Below are 22,304 nucleotides of genomic sequence, written 5' to 3'. Positions count from 1 at the left end.
TTTTTGTTTATTTGTTTTTTTCAATAAAAGGCTTTGCCTTTATAAAAATTTTAAGAAACATTGCCCTAGGGTATTGTGCCCAGTTAGAGAAAACTTAAAAATGAAACAGAAGATTTGTTCATGGTTCAAAAAGAGATTCAGCAATGAATAAAGATTGGAAAAGCTAAATAAACCAGGGTGATGCACGTTAAAAAAAAAAAGGAATAAGGAATAAACTTACTGGTTTTCATGTTATTTAATGTGACGGTTGTCTTCTGTATTTCCAGAAACTATAAAATGAAATAAACTAAAACTCTAGCTGTAGAGATTTGGGTTAGATACAAGGAAAGATAACAGAAAGATTTGAAAAACATCAGGTTAATTTACGGAAGGGAGCAACTGAACATTCTTTAGAACTCTAAAAACCATATCTGGGATATTGAAGTAGGGAATATCCCTAAGTAGGGAAACTTTGCATTTGCCCTGTTAGATAAATGTTAAACTTTTATTGGGGGATTATCTAGATGGTTGTGTTTTCCTGTTCTCTTATACCTAGAGGCAATTATATTTTTCTGAGTCTTTTTTTTTTGGCCTTTCAGAAGTGCACTTAACCTACTGTTTAGGTTTTCCTGTCTATTCTTCTAGCCATCCTCCTACCTCCCTTTTTTCCTCTCTTACTTTAAAAAAAAAATTTGTTTGGCAGCCTCAGAGAAGGCCACCACTAACTCTCAAGAGAGTACCATTATTATTGTTATTTTAACATTTACTGTGTGGTCACAATAGGCAACATGATCTGCTTGGGACATGCCAAAGTGGTAGACTGTGTCCCAAGGGATGTAAATTTCCCTTCCCACAAGAAAATGTTTATTTTAATACAGATGACCAAGGCCATCAGGCACTAATATTTGTAAGCTAATGATACAGAAAATGTTGTTTTAAAAATCCTATTAATTTTCCATTTTCCCATAAATGATGTATTTTCACAAAATGTCTATTGCAACCCAGTTAACATAAAACTTTTTTCTTTAAACCATATTAGTCATTTTGCTGTGAAAATGATAATTATTGGCATTAGGTACCTGTTTATAGTTTCCTGTCTACTTTATTTTCCCATCTATTTGTTTCTACTACGTGCTTGAGTAGCTGGCTGTACCTTTTAATTATATTTAAAATGTATATAGAAAAAATAATGGGAAATTGGGAGGAGAGGAGACACTGATTTGTTAGGACTGTAACTCCCTGCAGGACAAGATGCATTAAAATGGATGGGGCATTACAAAGTACCTAACCAGAAAGTATGATCTAGAAGCATGTTGTCAAAAATGTCGTCAAGCTAGTATAAGTGACGGCATTAGGACAGACTACCTTATGGGAAAAACTTCATTAAATGTATATTTTGAATTTTATCCATTTTTTAATACTTTAAATACTGCTGTGTCCCTTGATTTTGATGTGAAGAGAAGGCGAAGGGACAAGAAGGAATTATTTTCTTATACTTATGAAACAGTTGTAATTCTGGAGATTTTTTTCAGTAGTTTATTACAAAGTAGTGTTAGCTTACAGCCAAGGAACCTATGCAATTGACTTAGTTTTAAAATTCTGGACTCCCAAGAAAGAATTTTTGAAGAGTCACCTTGTCCTGTGGTATTTGTGAAGGTGAGGCACTCTTTTGATGTGGGCTCTCTTGCCAGATAAGAGGTGCTTAGTCATAGTTTTATGATGATGTAATTTTATGTGAATGGATACTTTCCAGATCAAATGGGGATATTGATTTTGAAGAACCATTTTTTCCCCTTGAATTCAGGCCACTTGATTGTCATACTTAGGAAGTCTTGAGATTTCTCTTTTAGCCTAAGGAAAGTAACTGCCCTACAACCCTAGATTTTGTAGGTAGACCTTTGAAATGAACTTATACTTATTGAATGGCCCATTCAGAGTTTATACACAAAACCCTGAAATTCTCATTAATGAATGGCCTTCTGGCAAAAACATATTAGATATTACTCACATGCTGTTAAATTATTAGAGCTGGAAGACATTTTAAAGTCTTAGTTCAGCCCTCTCATTTTACCCTTAAAATTTTTAAAGTAGAATGATAACTAGAATATTCAGTGCCAAAAAAATGATCTTTCTTCTCCTTCTCCCCCTGCCCTCCCCCCCCAAAAAAAAAAACCATTTTCTCCTCTCTCACACAGGTGTCACTGGGCATGCTCAGATGATTGAGATTTTAATGAAATCTGTTTGGCCCATCTTCAGTTCAATCCTTATATAAATTGAGAATTTGAAACGTTTCCCTCTCTGTTAGGAGAGGGAATGTTGCCAGAATGTTTGCTGTCTTAGTTACAAAAATCGAACACTCTTTTTGGTGTTTGCATTGGACTATAAGCCACATATTAGATTTTATGAAATGCTATTGTCAAATCAGATTTGGTTAAATTGGTTGACTGGTCTGAATAATATTTTGAAGATTCTTGAAAATCAGATGCTATATATTTTTAACTTTTAGAATTTATATTTAAGTATTTCATTTTGGGAAAACCAGCCTTTGCGCAATAAGAGCAAGAAGTAAAAAGAGTTGACCTATGCCATAACCCATCACCCAGACTCACTGAGCACATACAGACTGGGCTAGTCTTGGGAGCTCCTCTCTTAATATTCACTGAACCATAGATTGACAGTTGGAAGGCACTGCAAAGGTCATTTAGTCCAATGCCTTCTTTTTACAGATGAGTAAACAGAGGCTCAGGCAGGTTAAGTGACTTGCTTGAGGTCATAGAGGTAGTAAATGACAGATGTGGGCTTTGACTTTCCAGGCTGAAACCCTGGAAGCTCTGTAATTTAGCTTGTATCTCTCTTAAGAGCCCTTCTGCTCTGGAGCTGACAAAATCTTAGACAAAGAAGAGGTGGGTTAGAAACCAAAAATGTACAGAAAGGGAAATCAAAATATAGGCGCTTTCTGGTGAGCTCTCCTCCTCCTGAAGGTCAGCACTATCTCTGCAGTTCAGTCTTGTATTTAGTGATTAAACTCGAAGCCTCAGTAAAGAAACAGCAATACTTGCTTCTTGCTTGCTTCTCCTATGGTCAGCTCACCCCAGTGCTGCTCTGGTGGGCTCTCCTGATCTCTTTTGGGGTCTTCTCATCTTCAAACTCAGTTCTGCATTCATAGTCTCTTTCTGCAGTGTGGTCAGTTTCTCCAGCCTCTTTTCCTATTCTCCTTGTAGCTGGCCACTGACTGCTGTGACTGCTCCATGTCTGCTCTTGCACATGTGCCATCAACTTGTCCTTTTTGGTGGGGAGTGGGCAGGAGGGAGGGAGCTGCTCTCTTCGCTTCAGAGCTGCCAATTACAAACTAATTTCTGCTGTTTTTACAGTGTTTGGTTCCCAAAGTACCTGATATTCCTTTGGGCTCCCCTAGGAGTCCTTGCCCTTTAGTCCACTAAAATTGCTCCCGGAGAATTCTGCAAATACTTTTACTGTATCTTTATAGTATCTGAATTCATGGTAGATGATGTTAACATAATTTTAAAAATAGGAAGTTTAACGATGAGTACCCAATAATGTATTCTTGGCACAAAATAGGGATTAATAAATGCTTATTATGATAATTGACATTACATAGGTCCATAAGATTTGCAAAGCACTATATACATACATGTATATGTATATATATAAGATATGAATATGTGTGTACATACATAAAAAAATCTCATTTGAGGTTTTAACAACCCAGTAAAATAAGTGTTGTTATCTTTATTTTACAGATAAGGAAGCTGATACTGAGAGATAATCAATGGCTTGCCCAGGGCCACATAACATAGCTAATAAGTGTCTGAATCAGGATTTGAACTCAGGTTTTTCTCACTTCAAGTTCATTACTCTATCCCAGGAGTGGGGAACCTGCAGCCTTGAGGCCACATGTGGCCCTCTAGGTCCTCAAGTGCCCTTTGACTGAAAGGGCTCTTGACTGTTTGCTGTACCCACTATGCTACTTAGCTGTCTGCTTGAGTTAGAGTGAATTAGGATTCTAGAAGCTTCACATCATGGTGGATGAAGTAGCAGACTTCTGAGTGAGGAAGACCTAGATTCAAACCCAGCCTCTAACACTAGCTGTGTGACCTTTGGGACTTACTCATAGGTTCGTTGTTGTCCTTTGTTCTTGAAGAGGTCCAAAATCACATCACTATGTTGGGGTCCAATTGTGTCTGATCAGACCAATACAATCTGGGAAAGCTCTGTCACAGGTCAGGCACAAATAGTCCATATGAATATTTGTAGTGGAGATGTCTCTAAATTTGCATGTCTATGCCTAAGCTATAGGTGAATTTCATTCTGCCTTGATAGAAGGCATTCTCACACTAGAAGTTCCCTATGCTTAGTAAAATCACAGATCTTTCATGTATTTTTAAAAATAATAATGATAATAGCTAGAATTTATATTTTGCTTTACCATTTACAAAGAAATTTATACAGCTTGTCTCATTTGATCCTCACAACAACCCTGTGAGGTAGTTATAATTATTATTTCCATTTTATAGATAATAAAACTGAGGCTCAGAGAGGCTAAGTGATTTGCCCAGGGTTACATCTCTGGTAAATGTCTGAGGCAGGATTCAAACTCGTTTCCTGATTCTAAGCCCAACACTACCACTGAGCAACCTAGTTACATATTTCTACATGATTAAAGGGCTAAAAGCATCTAGGCTTTCTCTAATAATTTTTCTTATGAACTTAACTTTCTCAACAAAAGCAATCAAATAAACAACTTAAGAAATACAAATTCTACATAAAGCCATAATCTCAAAACCATTTACAGTTTACTCAAAGGGAAAAATGTACATGCATATATAGGTACAGATATACATTTTGTTGTTGTTGTTCAGTTGTTCAGTCGTGTACACTCTTCATGACCCCATGGACCATAGCACAATAGCTCTTCTATTCTTCACTCTCTCCTGAAATCTGTGCAAGCTCACATTCATTTCTTTCATGACTTTATCCATCCATTGCATCCTCTGCCATCATCTTTTCCTTTTGCTTTCGATTTTTCCCAACATCAGGGTCTTCCCCAGTGAATCTTGTCTTCTCATTATACTTCAGCTTCAGTAATTGACTTTCTAGTGAATGGTCTGAATTAATTTATTTAAATATTGACTGATTTGATCTCCTTGCTGTCCAAGGGACTCTCAAAAGTCTTCTCCAGCTCCACATTTTGAAAATGTCAATTCTGTAGCGCTCAGCTTTCCTTATAGGCCATCTCTCAGAGCCATACATTGCTACTGGAAAAAACCATAGCTTTGACTAATCAGACCTTTGTCAGCAAGATGATGTCTCTGTTTTTTAGTGTGCTGTCCAGATTTGCCATAGCTTTCCTTCCAAGGAGCAAGTGTCTTTTAATTTCATGGCTGCAGTCACCATCTGCAGTGATCTTTGAGCCCAAGAAAATAAAATCTGACACTGCTTCCATTTCTTCTCCCTCTGTTTGCCAGGAAGTGATGGGCAAGTTGCCAGGATCTTAGTTTTTTTTTTTTAATGTCAGGCATCAAGCCAGCTTTTACGCTCTTCTTTTTCACTCATCACTTCTTCACTTTCTGCCATCAAAGTGGTATCTTCTACATATCTGAGATTGTTGATATTTCTCCCAGCAACCTTAATTATGTCTTTTGATTCATCCAGCCTGGAATTTCACATGATATATTCTGCATATAAGTTAAATAAATAAGGTAACAATCCTAAACCAATCAGTTGTTCCATGTTCAGTTCTAACTGTTGCTTCTTGGCCCACCCACATGCACGTTCCTCAGGAGACAAGTAAGATGATCTGGTACTCCCATCTCTTTGAGGACTTGCCACATTTTGTTGTGATCCACACAGTCAAAGGCTTTAGTGTAGTCAGTGAGGCAGAAGTAGAGGTTTTTCTGGAACTCCATTGTCTTCTCCATAATCCAGCAAATATTGGCAATTTGGTCTCTAGTTGTCCTTTGAAAGCCAGCCTGCTCCCCTGTTATTCTTGATTCACATATTGCCGAAGTCTGGCTTGCAGAATCTTAAGCGTAACCTTGCTGGCATGTGAAATGAATGCAGTTGTTTGGTCATTTGAACATTCTTTGGCATTGCCCTTCTCTAGGATGGGTAAACTGATGTTTTCCAATCCAGTGGCCACTCTTGGGTTTCTCAAATTTGCTGACATATTAAGAGGAGCACTTTGACAGCATCGTCTTTTAGGATTTTAAATAGCTGGGTTGGAATTCGGTCACCTTTGCATTCCTGGTTTTCTATGAAATGCTGCCTTGGTAGCTGTGATTTTCTCGAAGAACCCTCTTGTCTTTCCCATTCTATTGTTTTCTTCTGTTTCTTTGCATTGTTCATTTAAGAAAAAACCTTCTCTGTCCTTGCTCTTGGCTGTTTTGTTGTTCGGCCTTCGTTCTTGAAGATCAATGACATCACAACGGTGAATTGGATTTAAGTGAGGCAGAGCTGAATAAAATCATCAGCCTCACTTTCTCCTCCCGGGTCATCTGAGTCCAGTGGTAAGGCCAAAGTCAAGGTGACTGGTGATGGCCCAGCTAGTCTCTGGAATTCTGCATTTAGTTAGGCATATCTTTCCCTTGTTCCTTTACCTTTTGCTTTTCTTCTTTCCGTAGCTATTTGTAAAGCCTCATCAGACAGTCATTTTACTTTCTTGCTCTTCTTTTCTTGTTTTTTGGTTTTGGTTGCTGCCTCCTGTACAATAGCGCAAACTTCTGTCTGTAGTTCTTTAGGTACTCTGTCTACCAGCTCCAGTCCTTTAAATCTATTCTTCACTTTGACTTCACATTCATAAGGGGTGTTAGTTAGGTCATATCCATATTGTCTAATGGTTGTCCTTACTTCCTTCTGTTTGTCTGAATTTTGCAATAAGAAACTCATGATCTGAGCCATAATAAGCTCCAGGTCTTGTTTTAACTGACTGTGTAGAGCTTCTCCACCTTTGGTTGCAAAGAATATAATCGGTCTGATATCTGTATTAACCATCTGGTGATATCAATGTGTAGTGGACTGCCTTTTGGGTTGTTGAAAAAGAGTGTTTAACCAGTGAGTTATCTTGACAAAACTCTGTTAGTCTCTGCCCTGATTAATTTTGTATTCCAAGGCCAAACTTGCCTGTTACTCCGGTTATCTTTTGAGTTCCTACTTTAGCATTCCAATCCCCTATGCTGAAGGTGACATCTTTTTTTGGTGTTACTTCTAGAAGATGCTGTAAGTCTTCATAGAACTGATCAACTTTGGCTTCTTTAGCATCAGTAGTTGGAGTGTAAACTTGTATTACTGTGATGCTGAATGGTTTGCCTTGGGTTCAAACAGATATCATTTTGTCGCTTTTGAGATTATACCCCGGTACTGCATTTCACACCCTTTTTTTATTGACTATGAGGGCTTCTCTGTTTCTTCTAAGAAATTCTTGCCCACAGTAGTATATGTAACGATTACCTAAATTAAATTCACCCATCCTGTCCTTTTAAACTCACTGACACCCAAGATGTCAATATTAAGCTTTCTATCTCCTGTTTAACCACATCCAGCTTAACTTGGTTCATAGATTTTACATTCCAGATTTGTGTGTGTGTGTGTGTGTGTGTGTGTGTATAACTTAGTAAAATATTAATAATGATATTTAAAATTCTTTAAATTGTGACTGAACAGGAGGCAGCCTGGGAACTCTCCAGCCCCCAAGGCTTACCATATTTGTGTGGACTTGGTTCAGATACCTAATTTGCTTTAACATCACTAGAGCTAAGGTCTCCCAAGCTCAAGCAATCCTCCAGTCTTAGGTAGACCATATAGATGTAGGCCACCATCCTTGGCTTCAATTTTCCTAATAACCTCTTTGGTAGAACCTGGAGGAGGGACATTGTGATGATGGGTTTTCTAGTAGTACCCTTTGATTATTTTACATCCATAGTCCTTATCACTTTTCCAATATGTATTGTATTGGTCTTATGGTATACTGTTAGAATTGTATTACCACCCAGAAATCTTGATGGAGGTTTGGATGTTATGAAGATAATAGAATACCATTTGTCCTCACATAAACCTTATTCTGTTAGCATTATAGATGACATCTGAAGTGACTGAACTGTGCTCCCTAGAAAAGAGATGTAAAATACATGGGCAACATTTGGTGCATCACACTCCTGACTGTGCCCAAACCAGATTAAGATATAATTGGGAAATATTTGACAAAATAAATAAAAACATAATAAAACAGATAATATTAATATGTGGTTTTCTAAGACAATGTGCAGCCCTCAAGAATCCTTACGTATGGTTTAGTGACCCCTGTTTCTATTTGAGTTAGACATCACTGCCCTAGAGAATATGGGGCCACTGCCTCATCCCTCTGGCTTTATATCTTAAGGTAAGCCATCACTTCTGATAGTATACAATTATAAAAGTTACGGATAGTAAAAATTGTAATCATAGATAGTTATAGAGCTATAAGGGACTTTAGAGATCATTTAGTCTGATCTTCCCTTTCATTTTACAAATAAGGAAACTGAGGACGAGAGAAAGTGTCACACATTAGATTTGGAATAAGATTTATCTGAAAAAAAATATTATTTGTTTAAAATAAACTTACTATTTGGTACCATCAGTAAGGATTTTTTTCTAATCATTTAAAAAGATTTAATTGCAAGGATTCTGCCAAAACTTTGTTAAAAGTGAAGTGTTCTATCTCCTGATAGAGAGATGATTGACTCAGTGCAGAATGAAACATTTTTGAACATAGCCATTTCAGAAGTTTTTTTTGCTTGACTCTACATTTTTGTTATAAGGGTGTGGTTTTTCTAGTTCTTTCTTTCTTTTTTTTTTCTCTCCCAGTGCTGGCTAGGAGACAAAGTAAATAAATGCTTGTTAATTTTAAAAAAATAGAAACTGGAAAGAAAGAAAAAATTTACAAGACAAAGGGTTTTAAGTAAATGAAAGCCAAACTCTGAGTAAGCATGACACAATGAAATGTACTTCCCTTCTTTGGTAGAGAGGTGGAGTATTATGGGTATGGAATGGAACTGACAATTGCAGCTGCTGTCAGATATGGTCACTAATTGTTGGTTAGGGTCAGTTACCTTTTTTTCTTTGTTAAGAGAGAGATTAATGGAGTGGGGAAGGAAGAAGGGCTAGAGACATCTTGAAGTGAGTGAAATAAAAATAAAAGGCATCAACAAACTTTTTAAGGAAGGATTAGACAAATTTGCTTAAACAAAAAGACACCTAAATACTAATTCTATTTATAACTTGTATTTATATAGTGTTTATTGGACTGGTAGCTTAGTTAGAATGGGGCTGGGAGAGGAGGTTAGCAAAGGTTAGGAAGGTGACAGACTTTTGATCTTTTCAACATATCTTATGTCTCATTTTTTAATATATTGGGCTTAAACATTTAAACTACTAGACAAACTGTTTTAATTCTACAGGCTGTATCTGCTTAACTCCTTTACAGCACTTCTAACGTTATATTCACTCTAGCAAGGAAGATCACTGAATTTGGGGTTGGAGGACTTGGGTTCTGCTACTGTGTGACCTTGGGCATGCCTCTTCACCTTTTTGGGGCCTCAGTTTCCTTATCTGTAATAAAGGGGTTAGATTAGATGACCTCTGAGGTCCCTTTCAGCTCTGTTAACTGATATGACATTAAAGTCAGGACCTCATTTTGACTTCTAGTACTAGCTGTATGACCTTGGGCAAATCACTTAAACATCTCAACTATAACCTCACTGAACTCAACCATAAAATGAGCATAACAAAAGCTACATTACCTACTTCACATAATTGTTTTGAAGAAAGTTTAAGTGTTATAGTGCCATATAAGTAAGTTTGTGTTTGTTATTTTAGGAGAGTAGAACATATAAGTGTAAGAACTATTGAAAATGCCTCACTTAAAAGACAGACTTTTTTTTGTGTAGAACTTGACAAAAATATTATTTTAATTAGAAAATGCTTAGTTTACTACCAAATTAATGTAGTTTTAAACTTACAAGATATTTTGCATAGTTTATATGTTAAAATATATATTAATTTCTCTTTTTAATTTTTTATTTAAAGAATTCCATAGATAATTAGAAGAAGAATCGTGAGTGAATGAAAAAAAATGCCTCTGTTTAGTAAATCACACAAAAATCCAGCAGAAATTGTGAAAACTCTAAAAGACAACCTGGCTATATTGGAAAAGCAGGAAAAAAAGACAGACAAGGTATGAGATAACATAATGAGAGTATTGTAAAAATGTATTTATTCTAAGAATAAAGCTAATTGAACGGATGATTTATGAATCTTGGAAGTTGACTCTGCCTACTAGAAGATACCCATCTGTGTAGTTGGAAGAGCCCTACTGTCCAGCTTCTGCTGCAGGCTTTCTGTAGGATTCTGAACAAATCATTCACCTCTCTAGCCCTTGGTTTTCTTGTTTTTAAAATGAAAATGTCAGACTCATTGACTTTTGAGATCTTTTCTAGCTCTGATTCAAATTTCAAATATCGTATGTCAGTGTGGTCCTTAGGTATATATCTGAGTTTGATTATTTTTAGATTTAAGTCTGTTGGCTGTAGAAAAATGAGGCAACTCATGGCCCAGAACCCACGCCACAGTTTTGTACTCATAGGGACTGGCTTTGATTCCTGAATGCTAACTTCAACAGGGTCATTTGCTTGCTTTGGTTCATTGTTCATACCTAGAACTGTTTGAGGAAAATGTCTTAATATTCTCATAGTATAGCTTATGTCTAGGTTTCCCCAGAAGTGGTTCAAAGAGTCCCTAATTCTTCTATGAATACACAAGGCGCTGAAAATATACTGGGCTCAGGACAACCTTTATGCCAAGGAAAGTACAGGAGATACAAAGGACTCACAGGGGCCTATAAACAGATACCAAGAACTTTAGATATTCCATCAGATCCCCTAGACAGGAGCTAAACTGGGATAGTTATTGGGAAAACCCTCATTCAAGTGATACCTTTACTCCAAGAGAGTCCTATAGAGTACCCCAAGACTGACTACTGCCTTGTGGTTTAGACTTCCCCTAGAAGGTTAGCATATTTTGGAGACTGCTAAGCAAGAAATCTCCATCCTACCGGACCTATACTATTAAAGTAATTCACTGGCTTTGATCTTCAAGTAGGAATTATTTGGACTATCTTCTTTCCCCCCACCCCCCTCACCAAGGAGTATGCTACATCAGAAAATTCTCTCTCTAGATTCTAGAAGGTCTGATCCCTGAACTGTCACATTTGGAAATTTTTATAAAAAGTTTGGCTTATCCATGAGACAACTCCCAAAGCTCATGTTGCCCAGGAACTCTCCTGTTCTATGAGGAGAAATCTGCACATGGGAGAGTCTTTCCCTCCTTTCCCCTTTTGAGTGTTTTGCTATGTGCTGGTGTTTCTTCTCAAGGTCCAAGAGAAGCCATGAGTACATGAACTGATCTTTTTGCGCATTTTATGGACCACAGAGTGGCATGGCCCCTACAAACAAAGACCCACACACACCCTGTAATCAACCCCTCCCACCCACACCCACGTTGGAATTTTAATTTGAGTTCAAGATAGACTAGCTGTATATCAAATACCTCTAAAGAAGATAATATAAGAACTCAGTATAGAACCAAACTAAGTTATTTAGTTTGTTAACTGTCTCCCCTCAAGCTTGTACCCATGCATTCATTCAAGAAACATTTATTAAGTAACTGCCACGTGCAATAGAAGGCAGTGTGGTATAGTGGATAGGAATCTGGCTTTGCACTGGGGAAGACCAAAGCTCAGGTCTTGCCTCTGATCCTTACTGGCTGCGAGATCCTGGGCAAGCGACTTAACTTCTCAATGATCTAGGCCAGTCTCTAAGAATATACAGTACTGAGAAGATGCTAACCTCCACTGGTCCGGAGTTTTATCACCCAAGAGTTCCCTATACTAATGAAATTACAATCTGCATTCTTCTTTGAGGCTTTGCTTAGAGATGTTTTCAGCCATTCTCTTCTGGGTTTGTCTTGAGCTTCCCTGTCACCATAATAGGCCTTTATGTTTGGGTTCTTTTTTTGTTTGCTCATTCTTCCAGCCTCCTTCTTGACTCTGGGCTTTATATTTATGTTGGGCTCTGTTCACTCAAGACAGCTAGGTAGGTGCAGTGGATAAAGTGCTGAGCCTGGAGTCTAGAATGCCAGAGTTCAGATCCAGCCTGAGATAGTTACTAGCTGTGTGACCCTGGGCAAGTCACTTAACTTCTCAGAGCCTCCATTTCCCCATTTCTTTCATGTCTGGTTTGGACTAGATGACTGTGAATGTCTCTTCCAGCTCTTAAAATCCATGATTTTCTAAGTTGGAAGAGGAACTTTAGCGGTCCCTCAGGAGCTCTCTGTTCCTTTTCGGATAAAAGATAAGCTCCTTAGCTGGGCATTTAGAAACCTTCCCAGCCTGGCTCCTGCCTAACTTCCCTGACAGAATTCACATTGTTCCCCTTCATGCACCTTGCATTCCAGCAAGACTGGCCTACTTGCTGTCCCTTGATGTAGGCATTCGGTCTCTCACCTCTTTGCTTTTGTATGAACTGTCCTACATGCCCACAGCTGAGGAGCCATCTAGGCTGACCCATCCCTAAAAAAGAATTCATCCTATAGCATGCTCCCAATTGCCAGCCAGCCTTTGATTGAAGATCTCCAGTGAAGGAGAACTGCCCACATCCTGAGGAAACCCTTTCTGCTTTTTGGATCGTTCTAATAGTTTGAAGTTTTTCATGACAGACAGCCTAATTTTTCTTTTGGCAACTTCTACCCATTGCTCTTGTGTCTTCCCTCTGTGGTTAAATAGAACAAATGCTCAGACTTTTCATGTATGAGAGAGATTCTTTTCCCCAGTAACAGCCCTTTAAACCCTTAAGACAGCTATTATCTAAGTCAATCCACCAATAAGCATTTATTAGGCATGAGCAATGTACTAGGCACTATGCTGGGTGATACAGAGACGATAATGAAAAAGGCTCTGTTCTCAAAGAGCTTATATTGTACTGGGGAAGATGAGTACATTTAAGTATGTAGAAAATACATACAAGGTGGTAAATATACCTAAAAGCAATAGCAGCTTATTGAATACAGAAGGTGAAGAAGAGTGATTGTTGATGATCTTGTGGGTGTGAACCTGGGTGACTAGAACAATGGTGGTATCCTTAAAAGAAAGAGGGAAGTTCAGAAGAGTGGGCTTAGAAGAAAGATTATGAGGTCTGTTTTGGACATGGTGAGTTTGATATCTATGGGACACTGAGAGTTTTCCCATCTCCAGGCTAAACATCCCTAATTCCTCCAACCAATCCTTTACATGGAATGTGCCGTTGTGGTTGTGGTCTTCTGGATGTACTGTAGTTTATCAGTGTCCCACCTAAGATGTGATGTTCACGCGTGACCACGTGTTTTCTATATGTGAAATGATGAGGATAGAGAAGAACAAGTCTGTCTCTCTCTTAGTGATTCCTGGAAGATGAACCTTGCTTCACAATAACTTTTTGGGTTGCCTTTTCACACTATGAACCCATTCTGAAATTGCAATCTACTGAAATTCTCAGAATTTTTTCAAGCAGCTGTGTCACCTCCTTGTCATCATTCATCATGGTCCCATCCACATGCAGTATTCTGACCTTTTTTTTTGAGTCTCTTATTCCAGCATCAAAAAGCCATGTAGCTTTTGTTGTACTTTGCTTTCCTCACTAGCTTTTATCTCATTCTGAGCTGAAGTTATTCTTAAAGTACCATGCCACACTTTTTTATTCACCCTCTGTTACTTGCCTTTGCTTCCATCTTCTGTAGATGTCTTTCTTTCCCTTTCTTAATCAATCAATAAACATAAAACCAAATTTGTTTAGATTCCCTGTTCATCCACATCAATATCTTCAAATATCTCCCTGTTTTCCTCCTTATTGGCTTGTCTTTGTGTTCTTAATTTCATTCTTGAGAATTTCTTCATTTTGACGGCTGACATCTCCTGTAGAATTTTAGTGAGTGTGATCCTTCCATCCTTCCTCTGAGCCCTAGGGTTCATATCAGACCATGCTTTGCACTCTATCACAAAATCTGAGGTAAGTGGTCACTTTTCTCTAAGATTCCATTCTTACCTGTTGGTATGAATCAGATCCAGAATACACATTCCCTTTATTGTTTTCTCCATCTTTTGAAACAAGAAATTATCATTGACAAGTAAAAAGAAAATCTTAGCAGCTCTGCTTTGGACAGAGTGAGCTCTAGCAGAAGTCTGGGTAATTGAAGTTCCTTATCTCCCCTTAATTATGCCAGGCTTATAAGATCTGTCTCCTGAGCTCCCAGTCTTTTCTTTTTTTTGTCCAGGTAACCTGTTTACACTTGTTTCTGTTTCTGCCTTTCATTTATCTACACCAGATGTTCTCCATCATACTACTCCCCTTCTGGTTCCCAAGTTTTCTTATTGTATATATCTTATCCTTATGAGTATATACCTTTAATGGTTTCAGTGATACCTCAGTGACCCTCCCCATTACCTGTCCTATTTCTACTATTTCCTTACCTCTACCTTTTGGAATCCTTAGATCATTTCAAGGCTTAGCTCAGGCTTTCTTTCCTGATCCCCATAATTGTATTCTCTTCTTCCCCAAATTAAATTGTGTTTATTCATATGTTTAAGTGTTGAATCTTCACAATAGACTATAAGCTCCTTAAGCCCCAAAGATTGTGGTTTTAACTTTTTGTCCCCTGTGACCACCACATAGTAGGTGCCTAATAAGTGTTTCTTGAATTTAATGGGGGAAAAAATGGACTCTGGGTGGCCACTTGTCAGAAATATTATAAGTCAATAACAAACAGATGGTATAGTGGATAGAGTGCCAGGCCTGGAGTCAAGAAGATTCATCTTCCTGAGTTTAAATTTGGCATCAGACACTTGCTGGCTGTGCGACCCTGGGCAAATCATTTTAACCTGTTTGCTTCTCCAGTATGTCTGGCAAGATAAACCCAAATTGGCTCACAAAGAATCAAACACAACTGAAAAATTACTGAACAACACCATTAAGCACCTACTAAATTCTAGGCAGTGTACTCCGTGCTGCGGATACAAACCCAAAGAATGAAACAATCTCTACTCTCAAGGAGCTCAGGTTCTAACATGAGAAACAAGAAGTACGTATGTCAATACCTACAGAAGAAGTAGAAGGAGAATAAATGCAAAGGGGATGGCTACAAGTCAGGAGACAAGGCACTAGCAGTTGGGGGGAGTCAAAAAAGGCTTCAGGCAGAAGGTGGTGCTTTAGCACTGTTTTAAAGGGAGAGAGAGACTCTAAGGGGAAGAATTGCACTTTGGACACGGAGGACAACCAGTACAAAGATGTAAAGACAGAAGATGGAGTGCCATGTGTAAGGGTTAGAGAAAAAGGCTGTTTGACTGGGTTACATACTGCAGGGGGATGAGGAATGAGGTTAGAAAGACAGTGTGGAGGCCACGTCTTTGAAGCTTTTAAAGGCTAAGCATAAAAGTTGATACCGTATCTCAGAAGCAGTAGTGAGCCACTGTAGTTTATAGAGAAGGGAAGTGACATAGTTATAACTAGAAAAAGTACTCGTGCTAGGTTGTACTAGGTGACTTCTGATGTCATTTCCTGTTTTAAGATTCTATGATTCCATGAAAAGAAAGATTGAGTGCTCTATGTATCTTGAACATGGTTGAAAAAAACCAGAGTAACCTGGATGAACCTGATGCACATAGACGAGAAAAAAAAAGCAATGGCATTATGGTTTGTCATGATAGGGATATGAATATTACATTAATGTCCTAGGAATCAGCCTTAAAATTTTATCATTCTTACTTGATGGGATCCTGGTGTTAGAAGAGCCCTTAAAAGTCATTTAATTTAACCTTTAACCCTCTCTGGGCATGGAGTAACGCCTTCTATAATATTCCTATCAGGTGATCATCTGTACAAATACTTTTAGTTACAGGAAGTTCACAATTTCATGAGGTCATTCATGATATTGATGAATAGATCTAATTGTTGGGAAGTTATTCCTCTTTTTTTTTTTGGCTGAAATCTGCCTTCTCTGTAGCTTTTACCCATTGGTTCTTATTATGTACTCCAGAGCAAAACTGAAAACATCTGCACCTACTTCTACACAACAGCCGATCACATCTTCCCATAGTCTTCACTTTAAGCTAAACATCCCATTTATTCAGCCATTCTTTATATGACATGGGTTTCTTCCCTTGGAATTTTAGGACATACAAGTTTATCAAGGTCTCTTTAATAAAGTGTTGAGAATTGAGCACAGTTTTTTTCAGATGTAGCCTGACTAGAAGAGGGTAAAGTAGAATCATTCCTCTAGTAATTGGGACATTTATTGCTCTAGCCTAGATTTGTCTTAGCTTCCTTGGCAGCCACATCACACTGACTGTAAGGAGCAGTTGAGTTTTGTTGTCTGAATAGTTTCATTCCTTTCAAAATCTAAAATGTATTATTCTTAATGTGCTCTTTGGTTACCAGGCTTCAGAAGAAGTGTCTAAGTCACTGCAAGCAATGAAGGAAATTCTTTGTGGTACAAATGATAAGGAACCACCCACAGAAGCTGTGGCTCAGTTAGCCCAAGAGCTGTATACTAGCGGACTGCTTGTAACCCTTATAGCTGACCTGCAGCTGATAGACTTTGAGGTAAGCTGAGTCATCTGTCTCCTTGAGCCACTTGAGTCGTTTAGTTTGAAGATGACTGTCAGTTACTTCCTGCGACTTTTCTAAATCATTAATTTCTTTCAATTCAACAGATTGAAACTGGGGAGAACTCAAATCTTCTGTAACTTTTTACATAGCTATATTATCCTCAAGTATTATGCACAGTTTAGTAATAAGTAGTAAGCAGTAATATTGGACTGAGGGGCTATGTTTAGTTTTAAGCTTTTAGTAGTCCTACCTGGACTAAAAGAAAATTTACAAAACCCTTCTTCCCCCTGGAAATAGGAAGCTACATTGTTACTTGGTAAGCCCTAAACTGTAGTAAATGCAGACACTGTACTGCATGGCACGTCGTTCACCTACGTCTCTCTGTCTAATGAATAAATGCATTGCAGCTTAGTGAAAAAACACTAGTTTGCAAGACAGGAATCATGGTTTATTTTGCTAGTTCAAATATTAGCTTACTGTTAAGACTGCGGGCTTGTAACAAGTGAATTTTAGTGGCTCAGTTGAACTCTCAGAAATGGAGAGTTGCTAATCAGATTGTATCAGTAAGTTCTCAGCATATGGTTTTATCTGTTATCTAATAATCAGCTATCCAGAATGTTCAAGCACTGAATCGTTGCAAATAGTCCTTTAGGCCCTATAATTGAGGGTTAAGCCTTTCAATGCTAAACTTAATTTTTTTGAGATTTTCCTTAAATGTTCCGTACACTTGCCTGTGTTAAACCATTATTGACTCAGAGTCATCATTACGAATATCTTTCATTGTGATATAATATAGGTGAGAATATACCACACAAGCAATCCTTTACCTAAAATAATTTGCTTTTATCGTGCTCAGCTAGATGTACCTGTGATTGAACAGGCAGGCAGCATTCAAATTAATGTTTGTCAGTCTGCTTCTTGATATGCCTCCTGTTAAGTTTCATCCTTCCAGAGCCTCTTTCTGGGGTCTTCAAAATATTGGCTTAAATAGCAAAGAAGAAGCTCAGCTAAGTGCATAAGGGACAGAGGGAAGGAAAGGAGAGAGAAATAGATATAAGACCAAGGGAGAATAGACTATTTTTTTAAGTAGTAAAAGTAATTTTCTTTTTTTAATTGATAAAGTGACAGCATACAAACAAAAACTCAAAAAATGAATGTCCAATAAAAATATTCCCTGAAAACATTTAAGCAAAATATAGTACAGATTATATATAATATAATAGATGAATAATATAACATGTAATAATGGATTATTCTAACTGATTGATTGATTGATTGAACTAAATTTTCTTGTGTAACTGGTGAATTATCTCTGAAGGCAGTTCCAGAAGAGTTCTAAAAATATTTTGAACAATGTTAGCATCATTTGAAAAGGTGCATAGTCTCCTAAAGTGAGACCTTCAAAGAGCTATAAAACTCATTTGGTTGATTAGCAAACATACTAAGAATTAGAGAGTCCCGTTACTTTATTACATTAGATTAAGGCTGTATAATGGCCAGTAAAAGAAGAAAAAGAGATCAGTACTGCAGTGACTTTTACACTTCATTATTATGACGCAGTGCTCAGGTTACATGGCTGAAATAGAAAGACTCGCCAAAATGGATTTAGGATAAAAATTCCATAGTGTGTCTTTTAGTTTGTCTACCATTCAGACTCAAAGCACTGGCACTTTTTTTTTACGTTGAAAGTACCAAAACAGGGAAGAATAAAGGACAAAATATTCAGTGCATTAAAAAAGAATATTAAAAATTGTTTTATATGTAATTGGAAAAAAATTAAATATAAACATTAAAAGAAAAAAAGTCAATGCAAATGGGGGTTGGTTTACATTTTGTATTCTAAAGCAGGTGTGTTCTGCATAATGTCAGGTTCAAAATGGCTTACCTGATACTGATAAAATGTTAGCTCAAGAAAGCAAGAGGGCTCCTTTGTGTGCAAGGGTTACAGTGATTAGCTACTTGATCTGTAACATCTATGGCTGCTCTTGGGAAATTTTCCAGCAAGCAATATAGTTTAGGCTCCTCAAATGCCTCCTCAAGGATTCCTGTAAAATTAAATTGGAAAACCTCATACTGAGTGCTTATTATTTGCAGGGAAGACACTGTGCTACGTACTAAAGATATGAAGACAGAGAAAAAAGCCCCTGCCTTCAAGAAGTTTACATTCTATAGGGGAAAGGGGAAGAAGAGGTAGCACACAGCATATAGACAGATGAGTAAATATAAACTGTATGTAATTTGAAAATTATTTTAAGAGGGAATAAGTAATTATTATAATCATTATAATAATGACTAATTTAAAATAGCTGGTTATAATAACTAATTAATATAATAACAGAGAGAAGTCAGGAGAAGCTTCATATAGGCTGATCTGTGTCATGAAAGAAGCTAGAGATTCCAGAGATGAAAGTAAAGAGAGTACATTCTAGATTCAAGATCCCACTGCTTCTTATTTGTTGATTATGAACAGCTTTTGATTTGTTAGAACAAAGTGTAACATTAAAAGATCTCCTCTGACAAGGTGCCTCCAATGTATACATCAAAACTGGTCAAGATTCGTTGAAAGAGATAATAATAGTGACAACCTTACTTGATAATTCTCTGATCATTAATATTAAGTAGCTATAGCTCACTAATGGTGTCAATCACAATGATGGAGTATGTCTAGTGCAGAGTCCATGTTGAAGAAGGATTCCCCATGGATAATGACATCCCCCAATTGTTTATTGCTGATAGTGCTCGTTATATCAAGAGCTCCCTAGAAGAGATCTGTAACCATTCAAGAGTATACCCTAACCACCCATACAAGAGAGCTAAATGTATAAAGAATGTCTATTGCTAGATTTTTACAGAGTTAAATGTACCACTTGGAGAGTTTGTCCATCAGTATGTACATTTGTGGCAAATAGTTCAAATGGACCATGATTTGGACCCAAAGTTAAACAGGAGAATAGACTGTATTGACTTTGAGAAATTGCAAAACTCCTTTAATGACCCCAAACTTCTCTCAGAAACAGAAGCATATTTTCTGATGCCAATATTTTACTGGTGTTATTGTATGACTGTGAGTCATGGAACACTCTTAAGAAATTAAAAATAAGTATCATACAAAAGGGCAGTGGAGAGATTTGTAGTGAATGTGATCAAGTTGCAGCATTACAAATAAAAAAATTTGAAGTCTTGAAGTACATGTCATCATCAGAAAAATGTGTGCTAGAATACAAAGTGGGTTTGTGACATGGTGTGTGATCACAAATAGGCATCTGAAGAGCTATCTTGGTGCCCTCATAATGTCAGAAGGAAGTGAGGAAGGCCTCATCAAGGTGTCAACCATCTTGGAAGACATGGGCAGCAGTCATATGTGACGGGCAGGCATGGGTGGATGGCAGTCCACAGCACTCAAGAAAACATCCAGAGCAATGGAATCATAGATCTATTTGAGTATTTAAGTTAAATTGTTAATGATTAAGACAATTATAATTATTTTGTGATCATTTTTATTAATTTAGTTTAACATTTACTAAGCACTTGCACAGTGAGTACTTAGTTGTTCAGCATGAAACCCCTATTCAATGACTAAAGCCAGAGAAAGAAGAAAATCAAAGAAAGTACCAACTAGTACAAAAAAAATCCCTGCAAATCTAGAGAGCCATGAAAAGAAGGAATACAGAGTTACTGTAACAACTGCACAGCAGAAATGGAGACCCTGAGGCTCCATCTCATACCCATCAGATTGGCTCAGTTGACAAAAAAGGAAAATGACAAACATTGGATGGGCTGCAAGAAAATAGGCTCATTGATGCACTGTTGGTGGAGATGTAAATTTAAATTGGTCCAGCCATTACAGAAAACAGGTCTGAGCTATGCCCCCCAAAGGTTATCAGAGCATGTGTAACCTCTGACCAAGGAATACCAGTATTACTAGGCCTATACCTTGAAGAAATAAAAGAATGAGGAAAAGGATTGGACAAAAAGGAAGTAAGGCCATAATCGGAGTGAAGATAAGGCGTAGGAGGAGTAGAATGACCAGAAATTTGGGTCAGATAAAGGAATTTCAAAGTTCTGGTCCTTGTAGGTAGAGTTGTTTTGAATGCCAATGAGATGTGTACATGATGACTCTTAGAAGTGGCTGAAATAAAATGGCAATGGAAGTCAAAGGAGTTGAAGTAAAGAATTTGTTAGACTAGAGTGCTAGGATCATTCATGTGTATGTGTATTGAAGTCTTTGAGGATAAATAATTTCCAGTAGAATCTACTTATCCTATCTTTCCCTTGCAACCTGCAGTCCTATGGTTGTTCCTGTTGGAATACTGAAGAAGCAGCATATTGACAGGCAGTCAGGTATAATCAAAAAAGCAGAAGATCTGTTTCAATCCCATTTCTGCCGGTAACTACTTACATGATCTTGAGTCACTTCTCCAAGTCTCAGTTTCTTGACCTATAACTTGAGGGGATTGGCCTCAATCTTTAAGGTCCCTTCTAGCTCTAAAGCTTATGATCTTGTTTCAGTGACTCATTTCACTTAATGATAGAACCACCTCTTAAAGAGCATGTCTGTAAGGTGTTTGGGACATAACTTTGCCCTTAAGTGATGGAAACCTTTCTCGATGACATTTTGAGACCAATAGACCTCAAGGGAATCTGTTTATATCCAGGACTTCTCTAAGAAACCCAGGCTATTCTGAACTTATTTATTTTATGAGAATGGAGGTTTTGTCCAGGATAATCTCAAGTTATCTGTGTAATAGCTTACTTTTTTCTGCAGAGGAAATGCCTTACATGAATTTCCAAGGTCACTTTCATCAATCAGTCAAGTAATAAGCATTATTAATCACTGATTATATATGAAGCACCATCCTTGGCACTGGGTACATAAAGACCAAAAAAAAAAAAAGCAATCTTTGCTCTCAAGGAGCCCTGGTTCTTTTTTGTTGTTGTTGTTAACAAATGGTTTTAATTTTCCAGTTGTATTTTGGGACAGGAGTGCCCCAGCGAAGCTCTACATTTCATTTAAATTCACCCAATACAAGTTTTATAATCATTGGAGAAAATGTGGATTTCAAACAAAGGCAACCAAGTTCTAGGTACAATTGGACACAAAAGAGAAAGTTATACAGTTAAGCTTTTCGTTCATAACTCTCCCTAATTGAAGATTTTCTCAGCAACTCCTTGCCAATGTGCTAACAAACAGCAGGAACGCTCTTGCCTTTGAAGACATTTCTGTCCAGTAGTCAGTGTTGGAAGCACCGGGAGGAAATAGCCAATAGGATTAGTGCTTAAAGGATAATGAGCTTATAAACCTGGAATTCTGACAAAAAAAATTCCACTTGAAAATGGGACCATATGAGAACGTGACTTTCCAAATCAAGTTGGCCAACACGCATTTACGAAGCACTTACTATCTACCAAGCACTATGGGATGGCAAAAAGGAAGACCTGTTATTTTTCAAAGTAAGGAATGGCATCCAAGGCCAGAGGAGCAAGAGGCAGAGCGTGGGATGACTTGGAATTGCAGGGGCAGAGGAGACCCTGGGAGAAGAGACTGTCTGTAGTACCTCCTCCTATTCGCACCGCCTTTCGCCTTTCAGGCCCTGGAAACTTGCTTCTGTGTTGGTCTTCCTTATCACAGTCCCATTCTTC

General features: G+C 37.7%; 1 protein-coding gene across 6 annotated transcripts in view; it reads left to right on the top strand.

The window, feature by feature from the left end:
* Positions 1 to 22,304, top strand: part of CAB39L (calcium binding protein 39 like) — a 166,926-nt gene that overhangs the window by 84,704 nt on the left and 59,918 nt on the right. For 5 of the 6 annotated variants that reach the window (XM_078156968.1, XM_020993770.2, XM_078156967.1 and 2 more), the window contains 2 exons: positions 10,060 to 10,207; positions 16,494 to 16,658. In XM_078156968.1, the coding sequence (XP_078013094.1) occupies positions 10,106 to 10,207; positions 16,494 to 16,658 (267 nt within the window). In that variant the 5' untranslated portion in view covers positions 10,060 to 10,105. The remainder of the gene's footprint in view (positions 1 to 10,059; positions 10,208 to 16,493; positions 16,659 to 22,304) is intronic. The other variant, XM_020993771.2, reaches the window with a different exon arrangement.

The sequence above is a fragment of the Phascolarctos cinereus genome, unplaced genomic scaffold (assembly GCF_003287225.1).
Source record: "Phascolarctos cinereus isolate Bilbo 61053 unplaced genomic scaffold, phaCin_HiC Scaffold_726;HRSCAF=1367, whole genome shotgun sequence".
Classification (NCBI taxonomy): domain Eukaryota; kingdom Metazoa; phylum Chordata; class Mammalia; order Diprotodontia; family Phascolarctidae; genus Phascolarctos; species Phascolarctos cinereus.
This window is presented reverse-complemented; position numbering and strand designations above follow the sequence as displayed.